Raw genomic sequence first — 25,149 nt, 5'->3', positions numbered from 1 at the left:
ACAGAGGGAAGGAAGAAAAGGGAAGGTGACCTTATCAGGCCCCGCGAGGGCCCCTGTGGTGAGGAAGAAGCTACAACATGCTCAGAGAGGTAATGCCTTCCACCCAAAGTGAAGGGAGGCACAGATACGTGGGTGGTAAGGACCGATGCCTGGGGGTCCATGGTACCCACAGACTGCCTGGTGAAGGCAGTAAGTAGGTCCAGGAGATGTGAGCGAGGTCCACGCTTCCCCTGAAGTTCAGGACACCCATCCACAGGGAATTTGGGCAGAACACAAAGGGCCCGGACACTTGAAGACATTTGGCTCCCTGCCTCCATACCCATCCCTCTCCCAGGAAATCCCAGAATGGAGACCAGTACTTTGCGGTAGAGAGATGTACACAGAATTTTTACAAAGAGTTTCTGCATTATTTTGTTAGAATAGGGTTTCTTCATCTTTCTGAAGGAGTTTTGGGCATCTCTGAGTAGCTAATAAAAACCACGGACCCTCTCCCACCAAAAATGCACCCACAACATCCCACGTCATTTTTGATCGAGTTCATGCACCTCCTGAAATCCTAGGTCGAGAAGGACCATCTTAGATCCAAGAGCACCCTGGGAGGAAGGGAGGGGCAGGTTTGCATCCCCATTCTACAGACATGAAACCTGAGACATTAGTGCCTGGGCAACACAGTTACCTGACGACACATTGGGATTAAAACTTGCTGTCTCAGATCTGAGCCATTTCCTTAAAGTCTGCCTGTGTTTCCAGGGCAAACTCTGAAATAAATTGTGCCTGCTTTGGTTCACCTGGTCTCCCATGGCTAGAGACAGAAAGAGCCCGTGTGGGCCAGGGCCACGGCTCGAGCCTTCTCTGAGGACCCTTGGCCCAACCCTCAGCCCTCCTTGCTCGTTGCTCCTTCCTCTGGTCCCCTAGCCAAGCACAGAAGCAGGACCTCCCGGCTGCTCTCTGCCGTCCAGGCCCCCAGGGGCAGGATGACCAGAGGTGATGGTCCCCAGAGATGGGGAGTGGTGCCCTGTCTGCAATGGGAGGACTTGAAAGATGGGAGAAAATCCCACACCCAGGCTCTGGGGCCTCAGAATCTAACCGCCTGTCCCCCAGCCCTGCCTCCTGCACGCAGCACAGAGCTCCGGAGCCACCAACGGCTGCTCTCCACGTCTCAGCAAGTTCTTCTAGCACGTCGGGAGAAGACAGCCCGTGGAGGTGAGACGAAAGGAGAGGGTCAGGAAGGAGGAGAGAAGCAGAGAGAGAAAGAGGGGAAAGCAGAGAGGGTGAGGAAGGGGGAGGGAGGGGAAAGTGGAGAGAGAGGGAGAGGATGTGAGCAAGAGGAAGAGAAGGTAAACCAGCAGGCCGGACACCTGGGGGCCCAAAGAAGGCTCCCCACCCTCACCACCAGGATGGAAATGGAGGGGTTCTCAGCAGAGTCTCTCTGCTTTCGAGTTCAGCCTTCTGGGGTGGCCCAGAACCTTCCTGTGCTCTAGCCCAAAAGCCCTTAGCACACGCTCTAGTCAGGTGTTTCTGGGGTGACACCCCAGCCCCTTTCCCAGCATTGGATGTCCCCCTTTTAATCTTTTAAACACCAACAGCAGAACACATTCCCATAGACGTTAACCTTCCCTGCACCCAAGCAGAGAGCCCCCAGCACCGCCCCATCGGCTTGAGAGCCAGGACCCCTCCCCTCTCGTCTGCTCTTTGTCCAGCCAGGTCCAGGGACCCTGGTAGAGGTGACTAGGCATTTCCCTCTCTCTCCTTCCCAATCGTGCCTTGGGAGCTGGAGTTGGGGCCCTACAGCCTCCAAGATCCCAACTGGAAGTTACTGACTCCTAGACGAGGAGCCAGAAAAAGGACTGTCTTAGCAGGTGGAAGTGATCCAAAAGGAAAAATAAAGAGAGAAATGTAGCAGTAATGACTCCCTGGACTGTAGTTAGAATGGGAAGTGAGGGAGAAAGGAGGGAAATGGGAGGAGGAAGAGGAGGAGGAGGAGTCGAGGACAGGCCCTGGAGCTGCTCACTGGCCACTAGGTCAGAGTGTCCACGCACAGAACCCAGGATGGAGGGAAGCAGGATTGAAGGGAAATCACTCCAGCATCATGTGGCTTCCCCGTGGTTACAGCACCGCAAGGCTGACCTCGAGCAAGATGCCCAGCAGGCAGGTGGGCGGGCAGACACTTACACACAGATGTCTTCTGGCTGTTATCTTTGCTGGGCATCAGCTTCACACCTCGAGACTTCAACTCAATTTGCTTCTTGACTAGAGAGAAGGTAAGAGGGAAAATGGTTTAAGTTGTTGTCTATGACTGGGGAGGGGGTCCCTCTAGAACGATCCCCTCTCTTGGCTTGAGACATTCCATGGTGGGTCAAAGCTAGAAGCCCCTCTGGGAAAGGATATATCAAGGGCAGTGTTCAAGTGCCACAGAGTCTCAGACATGGAGAAAGAGCTGCTCTCAAGGCCAGTCCTCCGCAGGAGATAGACGAGGTGGTCTTTTAGTGAGCACCCACACGTGAAGCCCTGCAGCCCACCTCTGCAGCTCTGGTCCCCTGCAGATCCAGCCCCGCCCAATTTGTGAACCAGCCCCAACCAGGATTGTGGCCCCAAATTTTCACCCTCCCTGCTCCATGCCCTTTGTACTGTGACTTCGTAGCTCTTCCCATTAAAGAAGTCGATTATATTTCCTCATCCTCTGACTTGAATTTGACCGTTGAAATTTTGGAGGCCTTGCCACATCCAAAGGGTTGAAAAGTGCCTGCCAGATTGGGCTTGCCCTCTCGCATCTCCGCCATCCCTGGGAGAAGACGTGGCTGTCCCGGTGGGTGAGGAACACGTGGAGCAGAGCCAATCAGCTGAGCCAAGCCCAGCCCTACACCAGCAGACCTATTGCGGGCAGGGGAAGCTGAGTCCTGGAAGTCGCTCGGGGATGGTGCCTGGCTCAGATGGTGGCCTGATGGATTGAATTGGGTTTTGATCCCATAATGAAGTCCAGTCCACAGCTCATTAGGACTTTGCCAAATAGCACACAAAGGGCACCAGAGCCAAAACTCTACAATTCCAAAGGCCATTCCTCTGAATCCATCATCCTCCTTTGTGTCTGACTACCCTAGCTCCCCAAAGCATTCTGCTGGTCTCCAAGGGCTTCATCCCGTCTCTGGCTACATGGTTTGGTGGATCTGTCCAGTCTCAGGCTCCTGTGCCATCTTCCAGTTGGCCCCTGCTGGGTGACTCAGCCCCACTCAGAACGGTACCCAGCAATGGTAGCAACAACTGTGACTAGGCACTTTCTCTGTGCCAGGCCTTGGGCTAAGGGCCTCACAAGTTCTTCACTTTCATCAGCATCCTTGACTCTTCTCTTTCTCTCACACCCACACACGATCCATCAGCAAATCCTTCCCAACATATCCCAAATACAAGGTCCACGTCTATCACCCTGGTCCAAGTCTCCTACACTTCTCCCCTTCTCCCCCTACTGCCACTCTTCCACCCTTGCCCCCACGTAGTCTGTTCTCAACACAAGAGCCAGGGGGATCCTTTTAAAACGTCAGACCATATTACATCTCTGTTCCAACTCTTCAGGGGCAGCCCATCTCTCCTAGAGTAAAAGTGAAGTCTTTAAATGGCCTGCACAGACCAATCTGCCCTCCCCATGACCTCTCCGGCCCTCTCTGACCTCCATCCCTCTTCCCCAGCCACACAGGCCTCCCTGATGTTCCTCCAACATGCCAGGCATGCTCCTGCTCCAGCCTGCCAGTTACCTAGAAGCCCCTCCCCAGATATCTTCATGACTCACCCCTTTTCTCCTCGAAGCGTTTGTGCAAACACCCTTCCTCACGGAGGCCCTCTCTGATCCCTCCATCTAAAACGCTACCTCCAACCCCAGCTCTCCCTGCTCCCTTCCTGGCCGGATCTCCCGAACCATCTAATACACACTATCCTTTACTTGGTGATTTTTGTCACCTGCATTGCAATGTCAGCTCCATGAAGGCAGGGATCTGGTCTGTTTTCTTCATGCTATATCCCCAGGGCCCAGAAAACACCTGGTACGTAGTGGGCCCTCAATAATCATTTCATTTGGTCCTTTTTACGTTCAATGAGCCTGACCAGTCATTATTCCACCTACTTGATAGATAATAAAATCGGGGTTCGTAGTGGTTTAAGTGATTTGCGGTAGGTCTCACAGCCAGGAAGCAGCTGTGTGCTTGGCTGACCTCAGCATCTTCTCTTGTGATCTGCCCCCAAAGCAACCCCAGAGGCACCTTGAACCATCTCCAGCATCTGCCCCCCTCCCCAGCTCAGGTCCTGAAAACTCAGGTGCTCGCTCTGCACTGGAGGTAACATGCCAGTCCCCAAACTAAAGCCCACGGTGATCAGGCGCGCAAGAGGGCCATCTCCCAGTGTCCCCGCCAACCACCCCTCTGCCTACATCAAAAAGCTCCCCAGGGCTTGTCTCCCGGCAAGCTGCTGTCTAAGCTGAATGCCTGATAAAATTCAGCTACCACCACAGAGTCACGGCTTCCCAACGTACGTTCAAACCCTTCTTAAAAATGTGCATTACTCTCCATGTGTATCCAGCAGGAAAATTTCCAATGAACACTAACGTGGACCCATTATCAAACAGAGGGATTAGCAGGGAAACATGCATTATTCAAGCCTAGATAATACAGAGTGGCAGGGAAAAATGCCTCTGATTCGACCATCCCTAAGAGAACAGGAGCGGTCCCGGCACCGTAAGACCAGTTCAAGCTCTTCTCCCTGAGGCACCAGCACTGGAGTACGGCTGGGGAGAGGGTGACCCAGGGTGGCCCATTCGAACTGAAGTCTGTGGAGATGGCTCAGGTCACCTGGCCAAGAAGGAGGAGGTGAGTCAGAGTGGTCCCAATCCACTGTTTCAGGTTGTCGTGTCCATGGAGGAAGGGGCATGAGGGAAGGGGCCAGTGCGCCACGGGTGCCTTCCCAGGGCAAATGCTGCTTGGCTTTTCCTTGTAGTCGCTGAAGGGGGACCATGAGATGCAGCTGGATGTGAGGGGATGGCTAAGAGGGAGCCCTCTTTCTCTCTCTTCTCAATTGCTTTAAGAAAGAGGCTCCTGCTCCTCTCCCCTCTTGAGGCCCCAGAAAGAATCCTTCCAATTTCTGGGTCCGTCCTCTCTCCTTAGCGCCCCGCTCCCAAGAAGGACCATCAAACTGGACAGATCAGTGCGTCATATTCATTGGGCCACTTTGAGTAGTGGATGATGTCATCATGCCTCCCAAGCAGGAACCGACTTCTGTTCTTTCTCTTTTGCTTCCTGCTACTTATCACGGGATGGAGTTTGTTAAGTGATAAGAAGAGCTGACAAAAAGGAACCTGAAAAGCTACAGGGGGATCCTTCATTTCCATATAAACTTTGTGACTGTTTACTCATCTGGGCTGGTCCGAGAGGTAGTGTCAGCCATGTTGTCTGTGGGCACCACACGTTAGCCTGGGGAACAGGGGTGGGCCACAGCTCTATGAGCAGAGGTTCCTCCTACTGACAATACGCATAAAAAGATGTATGCCCAGCTGACCCAGGCCCAGGATCTCGGAAGGTGGAGCCTACAGTGGGCCCACACCCTCACAGGAGCTGATGAATGGGTCAGGAAAATGTCCTTGGCTGAGGGGTAAGCTCTCAGCAAGACCCACATCAACAGGGAGGTTAGCATCATCAAGGTCCACCTCCATATGCTGAGGCCTCAGTTTTTGAAAAATCCCAGGGAAGTGGTCAGATCATGAATTATACATTGCTAATTTGTCTTTTAAACAGTCTGACCAAATGGGTGGCGTGTGATCATGGAATATGGAACACTACGGGAAATCAGCCACAACACAACATGAGCTCATTGAAGAACTAGTGTGACAGACCAGTGCAGACCAGCGTGTGAACAGTCAGGGAACACGGGCACTTCTCCCTCCAAATCACCACAGTGCCCTACTTTTGGACCCAATCAAAAATGAAGGAGAAAACAACAAGGACCTAGAGAATTTCTAGAAGGTATCTGCTCATGTTGTGTGTACATTCATTCATTTCTGGAGCACCCACTAGCAGAGGGCCAATGATATTACACTGAAGCATTGGTCTCTAAAAAGAGGATTCTGTAACGATTCATGCAATGGAGATAAAATGGAGCCTGAGGCTGGTCCCATGGTTCCAGCTTCACTAGGATGCACACCCCCTGATGCACATATGCATGTGTACATACACATTCCTGTCTACAACAAGTATACCCACAAGTACATGTTTGTGCCCTTGTGTGCACATGGCTACAAATACTCACTCACGAAATATAATTCACACTTACACATGCTTTTGCATGTATGTGAAACAAAGTCAGGACTCCCAAGAGAAGACTGCTGGCTTTAACTGGCTGATGGAAATCTTACTAGGTACATTCATCTCCTCCGAATGATAATGACTACAGGAGACTGCCAGGCTGCTCCATTCATCCTTTATATTCTGGTTAATTACAAGACATTTCCCCGCTGTTGTAAAGGTTAGCGGGACACATGGTACACATTTAGCTGGAAGAATCTGGCAATACAAATGCCTCTCTAGTCTGTAGCTTGAGTTATTGGGCTGAGCTAGCAGGAGACAAGGACCTGTTCGTGGAGGAGAGGAGAGGGAGGCCTAGCCTGTTTTCAAGGCTCTGGGGATCATGAAGTGGATGGAACCTGCAGCTTCTTCTCATCCCAGTGGGTTCAGACTTCCCTCCAGCAGGGTGAACCCCTGCCCTAACCTCGATCACTCCCCTTTCCCACCACTTGGCTGCCCTGCTGGCTGGACCATCTCTTCATCTCCCCCTACACCCACTCCTTCAACAAATCCAGTTCATTCAACCTTCGAGAAATTTTCCAATGTGTATCGTTCTTTCAATGTTCTAAGCCACTCATCCCTTTGGGCTTGGATTTTGTTCACTGATTCACTCTCTCTAGCCCATCTTAAAAAATGCTGCAGAGGGTGATCTTTTAAAAACTGAAAGCTGATCTCCTCTTTGACAACTTGTTGGGTGTGCATCCTACACTCTGCCCCTCCCTTGTCACTGAGGGCCCGCCTGGCTGCCTGGCCACCAGCCCTGCAGAAATGCTTTCATTACTCACAGTCCTTTGCTAGACAAAGCTGCATCTAGCACCCTGGCTCCTCAGCTCACTCAGATTTATGCCAAAGATGTAAAATTCGGTGCAGATGCCTAAGACCTGATGTTTCAAGGTACAGCCCTTCTAGCAGATGCTGAAGCCCTGACTATGGAGAAGAATAGTGATTATGGAGCAGAGCTGGGGAAGCCTCAAAGTACCCAAAGATGAGGTGTCTGTTGCCAGGTCAATTGACTTAAAGGATAAACATGAAACTATCACACCAGACTTGATCGAGACTATGCCAGCACAAAGGAGGAGGCTGGAGCACCACCACTGCTGCTGCGCTGGCATGTTCGATGGCCACGGAGGCTTCGAGAAGATTAGCAAAGGTGTTAATCCAGTGGAAATCAGGAAAGGTGTGACGTTGCATGTTGATACCGTAACCGCTGAACTCAGGAAGCAACCTAAACCTGTGATAACCCCTGAAGAGATTGCTCAATTTGCCACAATTTCTGCAAATTGGAGACAGAGAAATCAGCAACATCCTTTCTGACATCATCATAAAGGTTCCAAGGGTGTCCTCACAACACAGCACAGAAAAACACTGAATGATGAATTAGGAATGGAAGGCACAGGATTCGACTAAGATTACATAGTTCCCTTCTTGAATTATATACCAGAAGTTCAGAAATGGGAATTGCAGAACACTTATAATTTCCAGTGTCCTGTTCATTGTACCAACTCTTGAAATTGTCCATGCTCAGTGACAGGCTTTGGTGACAATTGCTGAAGATGCGCTCAGTACACTCGTTTTGAATAGGATAAAAGTGGGCTTTCAGTTTATAGCAGTCTAAGCCCCAGGCTTTGGTGTCACGGAAAGAACCAACAAAGTTGTTGCTACTGCTGGTGAGGTGTTTGGAACAGAGAGCTGGAATCTAAATCTTTAAGATGTTTCGCTTCATGACTTAGGAAAAGTTGCAGAGGTTGTTGTGACCAGAGATGATGCCACATTCTTGCAAGGAGAAGGTGGCAAGATGCAAATTGAGAAACATATTCAAAAGATCATTGAGCAGTTAGAATGTTACCACTAGTGACTGTGAAAAAGAAAAACTGAATGAACATCTGGTGAAATTTCAGATGGAGTAGCCGTGCTGAAGATTGCTGGGGCAAGTGATGTGGAAGAGAATGAAAAGAAATAGTCACAGACGCACCGAATGCTACAAGAGCTGCTCCTGAAAAAGACACCATCCGGGTGCTTTGCTCTGGTGCATTTTAGGTTTGGAATCACTGCTCCAGCTAACAAAGAGCCAAAAATTGGTATAAAAATAATTAAAAGAACACTCAAAATTCTGGCAATGACCATTGCTAAGAATGCAGGTGTTGAAGGATGACTGACAATTGAGAAATGTATGCAAATTTCCTTAGAAGCTGGTTATGCAACATGCTGGGTGATTTTTTGAATATGGCGGAAGAGGGAGTCATCGACCAACTTAGGTTTAACAAGTGCACTGTTGGATACTTCTGGTGTGGCTTCTCGGTTAACCACAGCAAAATTCATAGCTACTGGAATTCCTAAGGAGAGAAGAGCCCCGGCATGGTAGATGGGAGGCAGCATGCTCTAGTTCCTAGAATAGTGCTTTGCTATTATGAATGGACCATGTGGTGTTCTTCATGTACAACTTCCGAGAAATCAGCTAGAGAAAACAACTGGAAGAAAGATGTCTAAGGGAGTCACTAAGGGCCATCAGTTATGGTTTCAGTTGCCTTTGTAATGCCGGTCTCTCCCTGGAACATTCTTTTTCCTCTTCTCTGCTTGGCTACCTCTTGTTGGTCAAGGTCTCACTCACGGTTACCTCCTGTCTGTGGCTGTCTCTACATCTCTGGGAGAAGTCATCGTCATCTCAAGGCTTCATTCGGACTCTGCTGAAACCCTTATGACACTGCAACATCATGTCTGTCCTTCTAGCTCTTTGCCCCATGAGCTCCTACGTCTTCATCCTGTGACTGACACAGATCCAGGCACATAGAAGGTTCTGCACGACAGTTTGATGACCAAGGGGATGAATGACCAACTGTTAGAAGGCTATGTGCATTGAATTCGTTTCCTGACAAAAGGAATGGATTACACTTGAAAGCTGGTGAGGTGAGGGGGGCCGTATTTTGTGTCCATGCTCACTTTTCAGTTCAGACTCACTCTTGATTGAACTCAGAAGCTTGGCTTTGTGGGCACCTGGCTCTGGGCTCCTGAGCCCGGTAGCAACAACCCTACAATTTGTGCTGAGGCCCGGAACCTGGAAACGATAGGACACTGGAGTCAGCGCTTGGGCCACAGGATGCCTGAGGCTCTTGCCCTCTGGTGTGAGACCTGCGGCTCAGTCGCAAGCAACAACACGACATGTTCCCATGGAAAACAGAAGCTTCAGCTTGTTACTATAAAAAGCCTCGAGCATCTTGGTAAATGCAAATTGTTTTCAAATGGAAAAGTTTATTCTGCAGACAGTTGAGAGTCAGCACAGGACTTCTGGAAAGCACTGTGGAATATCTTCCATTTCCCAGTCACCAGGGTTGACTTGACAAGAGAGGCAGCTGGACGGACAGCAGGGCCAGGCTAGGACTGGGCTGAAGGGAGGGACGGCACTAGATGATGATCATGAGGTCAGAGTGGCAGGCAAAGGGAACACGCCTGAGGAGGAGCCGGAGCCACCAGCTTGCTCTGACTGTACCTGAGTTTCCCCATCTAACCAGGAGTCAAGGTGGTTGGTGGCTTCAAGGTTCCATTTGCTGAGCCCCTGTCATGTGCCAGATATTTTACTGGAATTTTCTTTCATTTCCAGTAGCCCTGTGGGGTTAACATTTTTCCCTCCCTGCAGACAAGGAGGGCAGTAGTGAGGAGCGCTGTCCTCTCTGCCAGGGAAGCTCCTCGCCGGTTGTCATCATGGGCCCCTGGGGACATTTAAGAAAGGCTCTTCTCGTTCGTTTCTTGCAGGCTTGAAAAAAACCAAACAAGCAATGAACACTCCGAGAAGGACTGGCAGTCTTCCTCTCCCGGGGGCAGAGGGATGGATGGCACAACCTCAGTGGTCTTCCAGAACTGGGAGGAACCTTAAGGAACCTCAAGTCCTGTGGTTGCCAAGCCCTTGAGGTACAGGAACCTATCATTTTCACACTCCTAGGTAAATGCCTGCTACACAAAACAGATCAAAGAGAAACTGCTCTGGTTGAAGTCGGGGTGGAGGCCTGAGTCCCACCCACCCAGCCCTTATCAGAGCAGCTGCTGGGAGAACCCATTGGCCTCCAAGGAACCCACTTTGAAAACCACTCGTTTGGCCCCCTCCTTTCATGCATCCTGTCCTAAGAGGGGATGGGTGGCCTTAGCCTCTACTTTGCCTTGAACCTTTCATATCTCTCTCTCGAGCCAAGACACTTCTTCCCTAAGCAACAGACCGACGGAATAGCCAGCTGCCTACAAGACAGTTCCCCGACCCCTGATAGCGCAATGCCACCCCAGAGTCAATGTGTCCCAAGCAAGATCCATCCCCATCTGCCTCTGCTCAAGACCATCTTGAATAATAATATCATCGTTTTTACCCGCTTACTCCAGCTAGAAATCTAAGATGCAGCCCTGCCTCCTTCATTTGCTTCCTCCCATCCCGTCTCACTCCCAGATCTAACTAGTCATGTGTCCAGCGTGGTTTACCAGGCAAAGGTCTCTTCTGCTCCGTCTCTCTTCCACCGCCACTGCTTCTGCCTAAACTCTGGAGCTCGTCATCTCCTAACTCTCAAAGACTCTTATCTGTCCCCCCATTTTCATTCTAGAGCAAAGACATTTCTAAAACACAAATGGGATCACATCTCCCCTCTTGTTAAAAACTTCAGATCACTTTTCATCACCCGTGGGATCAGACCCACCTTCAATGCAGCTTTTCCTAACGTGACCCCTACCTCACGCCCCGGCCTCAGGACCCGCAGCCCCTCCTTGCTCACCCTTGCATCAGCTTGCAGACTTGGCTTTAGGTTGGCAAGCGTTTCTGTAAAAGGCCTGGGAGGAAATAGATTAGGCTGTTGGTTATCTGTCTCGTTGTAAACTGCTCAGTTCAGCCCTGGTAGCGCTAAAGCAGCCACAGACAATTTGTAAACGAGTGAGCGTAGCTGCGTTCCAACAAACCTTTATTTATGGACACTGACATTTGAATTTCATACAATTTTCATGCGTAATGAAATATTCTTCTTTGGATTTTTTTCTTCAACTGTATAAAAATGTTGAGCCTGTTCTGAGCCCAAGGACCACACCAAAACAGACCGAGCACTGGCAGCTGCAGTCCGCCGCCCGAGCCCTGGACACAGAAGGAACTGGGGCTCCTAAGACTTAGTAGTCCTGTCTTCTTCCTTTCCTCTACCCAGCACGCTTCTTCCTATTGTCTGGCTGGCATTTTGAGACCCATGTTGAAGTCACTGCCACTTTTTTTTTTTTTTAGCTTTCCTTAAGTGCCTCCAGCAAAACTAATTGCTCCTTTATCTCTAGTCCTAGAAGCCTTCGCCAGCCCTCACTTATAACTCTCATGCCATCTAGAAGTTACAGATTTATGTCCGTTCCTCTCTTCAACCTGTTCTCCTTGAGAGCAGAGGTGGGCCGAGTCGTGTTCATCTTTCTATGCCATCACAGCGTCAAACAGAACATGTTTTTTAGATTAAATACAGTTGCCCCACCTTCCAGCAGCCAGCTGAGAACTCAGATCGCCTGATCCCGTGTGGCACTAGCGAGAATGGTGTCTGGGACGAACCCCCCCCCCTAAATTCTGATGGGACCGAGATGAGAAAGGAGCGTGCTGTGCTGAAGCTTATTTATTTAGTTATTTTTGTTTCCCTGGGACAAAACATCCATCGAGACAATTAGGAGCAGGTATTATTAGCTCTAAAGGGCCGTAAGTCACTTGAGACCGTAGTGCTGTAAAGCTGAGCGTGGGGGAAGCGATCCTGTGCTGATGCTACCCCAAAGCCACACTTCAAACTTCTGTGCCTCACTCTGTGCCCCCAGAGGCTGACCTCTGCCCACGGCCGGAGAAAAGGCAGCTTGTCGGCAAAGCCAGTCGGCCTCCCAGGGCGCAGAGCAGGGACCCTATTCCCTTGTTCCCAGTGTCCTGTTAGGGTGGCCCATGGGAGGCACAGCACATATGAGGGAGGGAGACTGCAGAGATCTGGTTCCTGACGCCTGAGCCCTCCTCCTGCACTGGCTACTGAGTCCTGGGCCCCTCCTCCTACACTGGTTCCTGACTCCCGGGCCCTCCTCCTGCAAGGGGGGTTGGCAGTGCTCTGGCTCCTCAGTTCTGAGGAGCAGTCCCTCTTCAATGGCTCCAGCTCCTGCTCCTCCCTCCCTTGGCTCCTCCCCCAGTGGTAAAGGCCTCCCTGCTGGTTAGCCCTGGGGGTCTCATCACCCCTACGGGCTCTTTAATCCCACCCTCCATGGGTCCCTTCACTCACATCTCCTCAGCTAAAGCCAGCAGTGTGGCTTCTGTCTTCTGCTGGCTGCCTGGCTGAATCCTCTCTCTCCCGCTCTTTGGATTGAATTTGCACACAGCAAAACTCAGACTGGTCTTTGGTGATTCCAAAATTTTCAGTCCTTTAGAGCAATGGTTCTCAGTTGGGGGTGATTTTTCACACAGGGCATATTTGGTAATATCTGGAGACTTTTGGATGTCCTGACTACGTGTGTGGAAGGTGCTACTGGCATCTAGAGGGGAGAGGACATGGACGCTGCCAAAGATCCTGCCATGCACAGGACAGGCCCCCGCAGCAGGGAATTATCCAGGCCACAATGCCAACAGTGCTGAGGTTGAGAAATCCTGCTTTACAGAGTTACCAACTGAGTTTCTAACTGATATTGTAGACCCTGGCACCATGTGCCCTCAGTCTGGAAAACACTAGAAAACGAAGGTCCCGAGGGGGAGTCACTTATGACCACAGTCAGCACGTACCACTGTCTATAAATGTGCGGGTCCAGATTGACACCTGGCTCCGACACACTGTGGATGACACATGAGCCGGCTACGTATGCTCTTTGCACTGTCGTTCCTCATGTAAAATGGGGCTAATAGCAGCACCCACTTCACACAGCTGCTGTCAGGACAGAAAGAAGGAGTAGATGCCAAGTGTTTGAAACCCAGACAGCCTCCCTTGAACACCGGCACACACAAACGTGCACACCGCGTTCTGGGGCTGTGTGGAGGGAGACCGAGAGACAGTAAGATAGGGCCTGCTTCGAGAAATTCATAACTAAAACAGCTTTTCCGATTGTGGGCTGTTCCCTGCTACAGCCTTGTGAAATTAATTTAGGGGTTGCATCTAACATCAAAAGTAGGAAAAGAAATTTTCAGGGTGCATCGCACATAGTAAGAGTAAATAGCACTTGGTGACATTTTGCTTTTAGTCCTACAGATATATGTGTGTACTGGGCTGGGATGGAAAATGTATTTTTTGACGGTGGGGTGAGATTAACAAAACAAAGTTTAAAAGTTCCCAGTCAAATAGGGAAGGCGAGCCACGTCAAGCCCCTGTGAGAAGCCTCTGGGATTCTGCAGGAAACGCACACAGGCCCGTGAATGAATTCAAGCTTCACCTCTCTCAGGCTGTGTGATCTGTGTGTGCTGGGCTGGTTACACCACCTCTCGGAGCCTCAGCTTCCTCAGTTGAAAAACGGAAATTAAAAACGCATTTGCCGCTGCGCTGTGGGGTAATGCGCGCACAGAGCCTAGTACGGGCCTGGCACACAGTAGGGGTGCAGTCCCTGTGTGCTCTCGACCTTCTAGAAGCTGCCTGGTCTGGGTTCTCGTTGCCCACTCTCTGGCCTCAAACCTTAACCTGTGACCCTGACAAACAGGCCCTCGGTAACTTCAACTATTCGAAACACCCGGCACCTGTTTAATCAGATGAAATGATTGCCTTCATCTCAGCTTTTCTGTCTCAGAAAACCCAACAGAAAGATCCAGACAGACCCTTCGCTCCCACAGAGGCCCAACCTCTGCGGAGGAAAATCTCCCCAGGAAGGCTCTCGGAGCGAGGCTCTGGGAAGCCAGTCAGACCAGGTTGGTTTCCTGTTTATTTCTTAAATATTTCAAATGTGTCTTGCTACAGGGCTAACGAAATGAGGCCGTCCATAAAAGATTCAGATTTTAAAGGTCAAGTTTCTGCTTCCAGTGTTGCTTTTATCCCACTTTCCAGCCCGAAAGCCCCACCCCAGGGGCCTTGCGGTGGTGGTGGTGGAGGGCTCCACTCTGCCCGCGCCACCTCTGGGGCATGCAGTGTGCCGGGCTGTCATGGCCTGAGCCTCGGTGCCTCCGAGGTCTCCTCCTCTGGGAAGCCGCGCTCCCTCCTCAGCACACCCCGGCAGGGAGGCAGGAATTATGGTCGACCTTCCACTCCTCTATCGGGCCCCCATTGTGCTCCTTCCTAGGCATGAGATACACCTCACTGGCTCACTTACAACATAAGCCCACTCCCCTTTTCATTCCCCGGGGGTCTTCACACAGGGCCTTATCCTTAACAGGCGTGCCATACAAGTTCACTGTCGAATCAATCAGAACCAGCATCAGTTTGTAACAAGTGAGAGGTAGAGGCTTAATGAGCAAGCTATGAAGCTAATCCTGGGTGTTTCTAAACTTTGTGGACTTCGAATAAACTCAAGGTTGAAAGGGAATGTGGTCATCTCCTCCCACCCATCCACTGGATTTCTGCATCTCCTCCCGTCGTGGGGAGCTCCCTGCTTTGGGTTAACCCACTCCATTTTATAGGTGGCTCTGAGGGTGAGGCAATTCCTCATGACTGGAGCAGAAATCGGCTTGCCTGCAACTTCCCCTGCCCTTCCTGGTCTGATCTCTAGCCCCAGACAGCTCTTCAGATTCGAGCATCTAAGCTATGGCGCTCCCTGGAGTCATTTTGCCTGTGTTAGTAATACGTTTGTGTTCTACACGGAATGAAGGAGAGTGAGAATGTGAGCTGCTCTCCCACTTTGCACCGGGGGAGCTCCACTCTGCGAGTTGAGAGGGTGAGCTCTGGATTCAAAAGGCGGCGTTCAGTTGGCCTTGGGAAACTGGCTTAATTTCTCCAGGTCTCAGCTGCCTTGTCCAGAAGATGCGGATGGGGACAGTATGTACCTCGTGGGCTAATGATGAGGATTAAATGAGACTACGCTTAGTCAAGCGCCTCGCACAGCCCCTGGCTCTTAGAAGGCAGCTGGCATTAGCTATTATGAGTAGCCTGGCCTGGAGAGGGGCAGCCGGGCTACCCAATTGGAGGAGTCGCTCCCTCAGCCACAGACAACAGTGGCAGATGCAAGATGCAGATGTGTAGACCTCTGGGTCTGCAAACAGGAACAGGACAACAGAGGCAAGGATGCCCAGATACCACATTGGACCCGGTTTGAGGATGGGATGAGCCCCCCAGGCATCACCTCTGCCACCTGCAGAAGCAGCAGGGCGGTCCCAGCCCTGCCTACCTTGGTATTGGGCGCTGAAGCCGCGCTGCCGGTGGTTGCCGTCCGACGTGAAGTGTAGCCGCAGCCAGTTCTTACTGCTGATGACAGGCGCTGGGAGGCTGGCTCCGGTGAACCTGTGGGGACAGGAAGCAGGTGGGCTCAGGGACAACAGCTGGTTGGGACAGGGGCATCCAGGAGTCTCCCCACTTCCTAGGCGTGCTAGGACAGCAGCCCAGGTCTGGAGCAGGAAGGCAGGGCTGTGCCGCCCCAGACACCCTCCTGTAGCCTGGGGCCTGAGCAGCTTGAGGGGGCTCCTTCCAGGGGCTCCTCCCACTGCTGGGTTTCCCTGAGAGGCCGAGAGGAGGGGGCGGATCCTTCAGGCCTGGAGCAGAGGTCCAGCATCCCCAGCAGAGGTTTATCCCAGCCCTCCCAGCAGAGGCCCATCCACCCCCAGTGGATGTCCACCCACCCGCCCCCAGCACAGATCCAGGCCCCATGTAGGGGACCAGACCCCTGCCTCCAGCAAAGGTTCAGCTCTCCCTAGCAAGCCCCTCAGGCCCGCCATGGAGCCAGGAGAAAGGGCTTGGGTGCCACTACGGCAGTGCGGCCCTGCACAGTTGTGAGAGCCCGTTGGGGTCACTCACTAGGCCCCGGGTCTCCTCTGGCTCCTTCCTCTCCCCCTGCTGGGCTTGCCCCTCCTCCCTTAGATCAGCCTCCTCTTGGTTCCGGCCAGTCCGGCTCAGTGGGTGGGGCACCAGGGTATCTCCCCGTCATTGGTCCTTGCCCCAGCCTCTTGACCAACTGCTGTCCTGGGCCAACTTCCAGGCTGATCAGATCTTTCCTTCTAGAGTTACGCAGAGCACAGGAACATTCACTGGCTCCCCAGTGCCCCTACAAGACTGGTCTTCCGAACTTTCTATGCTGTCCCCTGCTTGAACAGCCCTCTGCTCAGCGCTGGCCCTCCCCACCTCACTCAGGTTAGCCCTCGATGCCCTGCTTGCTCTGTTCGTTCCTCTGCTTCCCAGGAGACCCCTCCACCTTCTCCCCTCTTCTAACAGCCTCCCAGCTGGCCCAGTGCTCGGTCTCCCCTCTTCCTCCTGCATACAAATCACCTACAAAACTTCCTGAAGCTTCCGCTCTGGCACTATCACTCCTCGCTCCTGTCTGTCCCCACCCCCCACCCCCCGGACACCCTCCTTCTGTCTCCATGCTTCCTCCTTGTCTGGGTCTCTGCCTTTTCTGCCTGGAATATTCCCACCTGTAACCCTCTCTCCTGGTCCCCCCAGGTCACCTGAGAAGACTTTGGGACGCCCTCAAATATCACATTCCCGGGAAAGCCTTTCCCACTTTCCTTGGCCTTGAAGCTGCACAGATTTGGGTTCAGATCCAGGCTGCACAGCTTATGAGCAATGTGACCCAGGACCAGTTACTTCACCTTTCCGAGAGTGAGAATCATAATGCCAGCCTAAAGAGTTTGTGGAGTGAGAGGCCTCCTGGGCAAAGAACCCAGCCCCAGTACCTGACACAGTTTAGCTCCATAAATGTAATTTTCCCATCCCCTTCTCGGTGATGCCAAAGCATTTTATTCAAACTATAATTCAGTGATCGGGGTGTGTGTCTCCCTAAGGTAACCCCTGAAAGAGGGCAGGGTAGCCTGGTGGTGCAGAAGCTGGGGCTCCTGGGGCTCAGCTGTTATCTTACAAAAGTTACTCAAGCTCTCGGTGACTTGACCTATAAAATGGGGGTGATAATAACCCCTCCCTCGGAGGGTGGCAAGGATTCAATGAGATGATGCACAAAAGACTTTAGCCCAGTCCCTGCTTAGAGAGCTCTTGGGAAAAGGCAGCTGCCATTTTATTCTTCATCCTTTTTATTGTTCATCTCTGTAACAAGCACTGAACACTATCCTGGGACTGGTAACCAGGGTGATGGTTACCACTTACAGGCCTGGAGAGGAAAGGGCCATCCTTGCAGGAGAAGGCTGTGTGGAAAGGGCCACCATCCAGGACCCAGATCTTCAATCAAGACTACAGCCAGTTTGTGCAAATCCCACCAGGAGGGAGCAAGGACTGAATACCCAGAGCTCACCCTCCTCCCTCTCCTCCTCTAATCTCCAGCTGATGCTTCTGTTGATAAAGCCCAATTGGAAGCCAGAGGGCAAGAGAGCATACTGATGCAGCCTCACAGGTAAGTCTTCCTAGGCTTGAAATAGGGTGGAGAAAGGAAGGGAGAGGATCCTGGAGGGGGAACCAGAAGAGATCTAGCATGGTGGGTCTCCAGAAATACGTATTAAACAAGAGGACTAACCAAGGAACTTCACAGCCTGCAAAACTGAAAATGCTGACACGCACCACAGTCCAGGAATATAATCCACATTGCTACGGTAAGAGCTGTTATAGAAACCGATTACTGTATCTCGCCAGATCCCATTTAAAATAGTTTATTACGGGCTAAGTCATTTAAGTTTTTAAGGAGCCACAAACAGTAGTGGGTTTTTTCCCCCAGGCCAAGTTCAATTCTATCTCAGTGACAAAGCTTGAAGGCTATTTACATAAGGGAAGTCGAAACAGGGAGAATTTACCTGAATAATTCAGAACCAAAGGCTGTTTATTGCAAGATGGAATGAGGGGAGGGTGCTGAGGTCCCACGAGCGGCATAAGTTAAGGATGAGGATTGTCACCTGGAGTCTGTGAGGCTTCTCCAGCCCCTCAATCTGTTTCACCCCCTGTTGTACAGCCTGGGGACGCCGCGAGGGACATCCCCGCCTCCCACTTCTCCACCCCTTTACCCACTCCCCGGAATCCTGTTAAGTGTTCACTCCCACGGCTCACGCCCCGAGGGCCCGTGTAGCTCCTGCTGCTTCGCTCCACTCCGTCCTGCTCCTGCCTCCTGGGACAGAAACGTGCATTTGAGCGCTTTCTTGGCGTCTCTCAAAGAACCGGAGGCTGACACGTTGGAATCGTCACATCAGACTCTGCCACCGAGACGGCGTCATGCCTGGCTCAAAACTCTCCAGTCGAAAGAACAAACTGCTGACACACGCAATGACAGGGATGACTCAGAAGCGTTGGGGTGAGTGATAGGAGCAGACACTGGATGACTCCCTTCTATGAGGCTCTGGAAAGACTGATCTAGGGGCGAGAGAGCAGAGCTGGCGCGAGCGCTCAGGTGGGATTCCCTGGGAAGGAGCACAGGGGACCTTTGGGGGGTGGGAATGTTCCGGATCTTGAATGAGATGGTGGTTATATGGGAGGTAGCCATTTGTCAAAGCTCTGAGAACTGTACTTGTAAAATGGGCTATTTTATGTAAATTATACCTTAATAGAGTTAGTTAAAGACAAATCTTCAATGGTTCCAATCTTTAGAGTGAAAGAACTTCCCATGGCCTACGGGCCTTAAAAAAAGCCAGTGTGTCTTCACCTCTCCTATTTCCTCCTCTCCTCTTCTCTTTAATCCTTAGGCTCCAATCACATGGATCTCCTTGCTGTTCAAAACTGGCCAGCCCTGCTGCTGCCTCAGGGCCTTTGCACTTGACATCCCCTCTGCCTGCTAGCTAGCACTTCTCTCAGGTCTCCAACTGGCTCACCCCCTCACTTCCTCTAAGCCGTTGATTAAATGTCACCTTCTCAGTGGAGCCTTCCTGGTCTGACTCCTGCCTGTCTTCCCTCCCTAAGCTCGAGCACGCACACACTCCCCCGCCCCGCAACACCATTCTCCAGTCAAACCTTACGTGTACTGGAACACACACTGATTCTTTGTGCTTCTCTGCCTTTGCTCTTGCTGCTCTTTATGCCCTTTCCCATTGTACCAGCTGGCTGCACAGAGAGGTTAAGAAACTTGCTCAAGGTCACCCAGCTATTAAGCGGCAGATGTGGGATTCAAACCCAGACCATCCCACTCCGAGCCTATATACTCAGCCACTGCATTATACTGACACACATGCGCAAGCATGAAGGAAGGCGGTGGAACAGTTTAGGCTGAATTCCATTCTGTTCCTTTTCTCCCCCTCTCTCCTCCTCCCAGAATCCTCTTTAATTTTTCTCCCTCTTAGAATCATAATTAAAGGAGAGAAACACAAAGAGAGATTCTCCCCATCAAACCTTTTTGTCCACATTAACTTCCCCATGGGGGGCCCAGGGAATTCCAAGTTCACCCAGGAAATTGCTGTTGCAGTGCGACAGAAAATGTAGTTAAGCAATTACACTCATTTTTTTTTCTTTTTGGTAAATTGACTTCCGTTAAATGGGGCTTCATTAATGGAATCTGGCTTGGGGAGAGTAAAAAAAATGACTCCCTTTAATGCCTGTGGTTGATTATGGAAAACGTGGCTTTGCCTTCCCCTGCAGAAAGCTCCAAGCTCTTCCCTTGGTAATAGGAGAGCTCAGGGCAGACCTCCTGGAGAGCACTTAGTCTTCAGCTTCTTGTGCAGTCAGATGTTGGGGTGCTGAGAGACACCCCCACAGGATGCGACAGTGACCGTGCAAGAGATTGCTGCCTGAGCGTAAACTGGAGGAAGAGTCTCAGGAGAGCATTTAAATGTCAGCATTCCTGAAAACCGACAGCCTCAGGAGGACGTCCATTCATCCATTAACTCACGAAGCACATACTGTGGACAAGGCACCCTGCTGGCCAGCGGGTGCCACTCCCACCGTGGTTCCCTCAACATGGGGGGGCCCTGCAAAGCCCGTAATCTACAGAGCCAGCTGCAATGCCCCTCTCTTTGCAGCCTCCACTCCTCGGTCCATAGCCTCCGGCTTCTGTGCTCCCAGAGCACCTCCTATGGGCTTCATCTCTTCACGAAGCTATGAGCACAGCCTGAATCTGATGGATGCTGGAAGAATCTCAGCCTCCCAGGGCGAGGCGTAAACCCTCCCTCCATCCCCAAGGCTGGCCGAGGAGAACGTGAAATAGAGGAGGTGCTTGCCCCCCATCCCCACTCCCAGTGCCTCTTCCCTTCTGACCTGCCGTCTGATGGAGAGGACACTGACATAACCAGGGAACCCCTTCTGGAAACGTCTTGGTGGTGGGCAAAGGGCACTGAGGCTCTTGCTGGAGGTGACTCCTCCTCCCCAGTCCGAGCTTCCTCTCATCCCCGAAGCGAGTCTTTATTGACTCAGCCCGGACACCCAGTCTCATCACAAATGATTTCCACATAGGTTTTCCTTTAGCCAAATGCCTCAGACTCTTGCTATGTCTCGGTAAACCCCTTTCCCAGGACAAACCCGCGATGTTCTATATTTCCAGGAGCTGGGCGAATGCGTGGAACGCCTGCAGGTCTCTGTTGGATATGGGCTGCTGGAGTCCCCAGTCTCCAGACGTATCTAGAAAGTCTCATCTAGAAAAGGGCCCCTTGGCCTCCCAAGGCTCTGGTTCCTGCAGAGCTGGCCCGACCCTAGTTGTTCAGGAGACTCCGAGAGGCCTGAGGCATCCTGTAAACATTCAACTCGCATCTACCTACCAATATGTTTTTGGGGTTGTTTACTCTGCTCTGAACAAACCAAAGCTTCCCCCAGTCATTTCCGCTCCTGAGTGTTCTCTCTCCCCGTTATCCGCACCATCCTCCCTGCCACCCAACTCAGGCGTCATCCTTAACTCCGCCCATTCCTTCACTGCCATGGCAAAAGTGGCCAAACCGCCCCCCCCCCCCATGACCTCATCATTCCTCACCTGGACTGTAGAGACAGCTTCTGGTCTGCTCTCCACCTCCAATCCATCTTGTGAACTGTGTGGGGAGGTTTAGTCAACTCCCTGCCTTTCTGGAAACCCAGCAGCAAAGGTCCAGTGGCTCCAGGATACAGTGTACACGTTTTAATGCCTTCCCTCTCCAGTGACACCCACTGTGAGCTCCAGCTGCTTTCGCATATGCTGTTCCCTCCACCTGGATGCCCCTTCCCCTCATCCCATCTGACTGCCTGGGAAAATATCACTGACCCCATAGCCCTGACCAAATGTCTCCTTCCTCCCCGCTCTCCCTCCCTCTCCCCCGATGAGGAGCCGTTCCCATCACCGTGTCCCCTCTGCACCACGGACATGCCACACCATTGTACTGGGCACACCAAATCGTAATCATCTTTTGACTCGACCACCTCCTCCACTGGAAGGCCAACTCCATAAGGGCAGGGACAGGGTTTTCCTTGTCTCGGTGTCCAGCAACCCAGCCCAGGGCCTGGCACAGAGAACAGATCAATTCCATAGAACACGGTAGGCACTGTGCTATTTTGTTTACATATTACCTGCTTTCGTGCTACAATGGCAGAGTTCAGGAGCCAAAAATATTTATCTCACCCTTTGTAGAAAGTTTACTGACACCGACTGTAGAAGCCTTGCAGATAGTGTAGTTGGTTGGCAAAAAATAATTTCTAAGTAGGGAACAATAAGGAATACGTATGTAGCTTAAACATTTCATTACGATGTAAAAATACTGAAATGTACATTTCTTCGCCAATCTATTTAATGCAGGACCAAGGTCTGTCCTTCGACCATGGGTTCTTCTCAGCATTGTCCGTCTTCGATCAACTACATCCATTGTGCATCCTTCACCGTTTCCAGTTTTGCTACAGCTCCTCCAGTCAACAGAGATTTACTGAGCAGCGACGATGTGCCAGGCCTCATGCCGAGCAGCAGACCCGCTCCGCCCCGATGGGACTGACTCACTTGCTCATACCTCTGATTTAGGAAGCAAGTCTTTTTAGAGATTCTCCTTCGTGGAGTCATTCCGAAGCGTTCCATTTAGTTTCCATAGATGCAACTATATTTCCTTTCACACTCATATTTCATCAGTTTATGTGCTGTTTAATTTAAATCACATAATTACAATAACAAGGACAACGGGCTGCGAGAGAGCTGGCAACAAACTCATCTGATTCTCAGAAAGGGCGAGACTCAGCTGGTGGGAGCGAGAAGTGCAAGGGCACTGGGGGTGGGGGTGAGAGACAGCCTGCGGGCTGCTGGCACCGAGAGGGCCACAGGGCCCTGGTCAGCAAGATCCATCAAGGCCGCGGGGCCACCAGCTACTCCAGGGAGCTGCTTTGTAGAGACAGTTTAAAAGCACTTTTATTATGCATACTTCGTGAATGAATGAATGACTGAATGAACAAACGAATGGCAGTCTGTAGCTTTCAGTAGCGGGGCATCTTTTCCAATTACATTCCCTCTGCTACCAGGAGAGTGGGGACCAGCTAATCTTCAAATCCTATTTGAGACGGACTTCAGAGGTCTCTAGGTGTAATGCTCAGCTATGGACAAACCCCCAATGACAGCATTCGTGACAAATGGCCAGTCAAGATCTGTCTGAATGTTTCCAGACACCAAGAACTCATCTCCTTGCCAAATTCTCCCCGTCCACTGTGATCCAGCCCCGCCCTTTTTCTGGCTACTTCCTGCTCATCCATCAGGTGTCCTCACACAGCCACTTGGCTCCACGAAGTCTAGTTGGCTTCTCCCGGTACCTCTGGCCGCTTTGCGCTTTCTCTATCATAGCGCTTGTCTCCCCAAGCATTGTTCAGGGGTCTGCCTCGCCCACCAAATTGTGAGCTCCCTGAAGACAGGAGCTGTTTCTTTCTTGTTCAGTTTTTCCCTCAGTACTTTCCAGAGTGCCTGGCACATGGAAAAAGCTCGGTAAATATTGCTCGCTGGAAGAAAGGATGCTTGAGTGAATGAATGAACGAATGAGATGCTGCTGGTGGAAGCAGAGGGCACATGTGGGGAAAAGCAAAGGAAAAGGCAGGCAAGTCTGGAGACAGGACGGAGGGCCTCGAAGGCCACGCTGGGTTTCATCTTGGTTTCTCATGAAGACATGCTGCCCTACCCGACCTTGGTCCCTCAGCCCTCGCTGTGCTCCCCGTTCACTAGGTGGCTGCAGGGACCTTTTTGGGGGACTCTTCTCATGCTGACATATCCCCAAGGCAGCAAGAGTGGAGTCTTGGAATCAAGGTAGGCAAACGTTCCTTTTGCCCCAGAAGCAATTCAATAAATGCAGCAGATTATCAGGGCTCCTCTCTGCTCAGCTGACCATTAGTGCCAGGGAATCCACACGAGTCACATCAGGTAAACGCTTCTGATGCACTGCTCCCTGGAGGGTGCGTGTCTGAGCCTGGGAGTGTGAGGGACGGGGCTCCTGGCTGTGTTTGTTGTCGGGGTGGGGGTGTCATCACTGATGTCCTGGGGCTTGTGTATTGAGGGTGGCACATAAAGAAGGCCTGGGGAGTGGCTTGGGGTGTCAGTTCCTTCCATTCCCAGCTCAGCTGCTCGCCCCGCAGGGCTGCAGGTGAGGCGTTTCCTGCCTCTGTGGAGAGGCTGTGCCCATGATGCTGAAGTGAACAGAATGGGGTTGCGTCTGGCGATGGGAACTGGGGCTGGGTGCCAAGCTCTGGGCAAGGGGGCTGGTGGAGGAAGCCCAATAACCTTTCAGGGGATGCCCAACTCTCTCCTTTTCTGTCTCCAGGTCCAAATCAGGCAGCTCCACTATTTCCTGAGTGCCAGAAGCCTCTGAAGATCAGTCTCTCTCCCTTAGCCCGCAGCTCCTGAAAGGGGCATCCACGTGACCCTTAGGCCACTGCTGATTGGACAGGTGTGGCCATGTGACCCACGCTGAGCCAATCAGCTGATGGTACTGTGCACTCACTTTGATGAAGGGAAGACCCCACAGGCTTGGCTCTCCTGGAGGAGATTTGGGCAAAGGGTGTCCCAGCATCATTTCTTCCACCTCTGTTGATGCCCCTACACCCCATCACTCTTATGCGATGTCCTGTGCCTTGTACGTTCGTCTGCCTCCAGGTCCGGCTGCAGTCTGCCTGGGACAGAATCTCAGAGCAGTCTTGGCCCTTGACCAGCTGCCGGGCCCTCAACTGACTGCTCCCTGCCCCTAGCCTGAGTCTCCGTTACTACAGACTAGAGCTGAGATCCAGCCCGGAGACCTGAGATCCCCATCCCCAAGCTGTTCAAGTTCCCCCCAGCAGGCTTGGTCCAGGAATAGGGTGCAGCTGCCAGAGCGTGGTGACCACAGCACATTCACACTGTGCCTGGACCCTCTCCCTTTCCTGGCTCAGGTCTCTGTCTAGGTGGAGATGCCACTGAATGGTCCGCCACTTGCCTGGTTCCCCTGCACAGAGGCAATAGGTTTAAGAAGATCACGGATTCAGGGCCGGGCCTCTGGAATCAGACAGTCCTGCATGTGAATCTGGGCTCCACCGTTTACTGGTTACATAAATGTGGGCAAGTGCTGGACCTTCTCTGAGCCTCTGTTGGCTCATTTGTGCAGTGGGATTTCTATGAACAGCCAGGCTCGTATGTATAATGTGTCCAGGACTGTGCCGACACACAGTAGGTGGCTCACAAATGTGAACTAGTTTCCCTCCTGGCTTAGGTCTGAGAAGATGGGGATGGAATCTTAGCAGCGTCTTGAACCCTACTCTCCAGAGCACACAGGGACTAAGCATGCCCCAGAGCAGCCTGGCCTGGGTGTCCCAGAGAAGGAAGGATGCCGGCATCCACTCTGGTGACAGAACAGTGCAGGCGTGAAAGGACAGGGCACCTGTGGTACCCAGCATAATCGGTACACTTGACAGCCACCTTCCCTCTCTCCCTCGGGTGGCCCCAGCGCCAC

General features: G+C 51.8%; 1 protein-coding gene and 1 pseudogene across 4 annotated transcripts in view; one reads left to right on the top strand and one right to left on the bottom strand.

Annotated features, from left to right (window-relative positions):
- CSMD2 (CUB and Sushi multiple domains 2) overlaps positions 1 to 25,149 on the bottom strand; it is a 592,849-nt gene that overhangs the window by 300,169 nt on the left and 267,531 nt on the right. For all 4 annotated transcript variants that reach the window (XM_070594988.1, XM_070594992.1, XM_070595001.1 and 1 more), the window contains exons 6-7: positions 15,567 to 15,679; positions 2,173 to 2,250 (exon numbers count right to left, since the gene is read on the bottom strand). In XM_070594988.1, coding sequence (XP_070451089.1) covers positions 2,173 to 2,250; positions 15,567 to 15,679 — 191 coding nt within the window. The remainder of the gene's footprint in view (positions 1 to 2,172; positions 2,251 to 15,566; positions 15,680 to 25,149) is intronic.
- Positions 5,519 to 8,679, top strand: LOC139078908 (60 kDa heat shock protein, mitochondrial pseudogene; annotated as a pseudogene).

Source organism: Equus przewalskii, chromosome 2 (genome assembly GCF_037783145.1).
Source record: "Equus przewalskii isolate Varuska chromosome 2, EquPr2, whole genome shotgun sequence".
Classification (NCBI taxonomy): domain Eukaryota; kingdom Metazoa; phylum Chordata; class Mammalia; order Perissodactyla; family Equidae; genus Equus; species Equus przewalskii.
The sequence above is the reverse complement of the archived record's forward strand: the minus strand, read 5'-3'. Positions and strand labels throughout refer to the sequence as shown.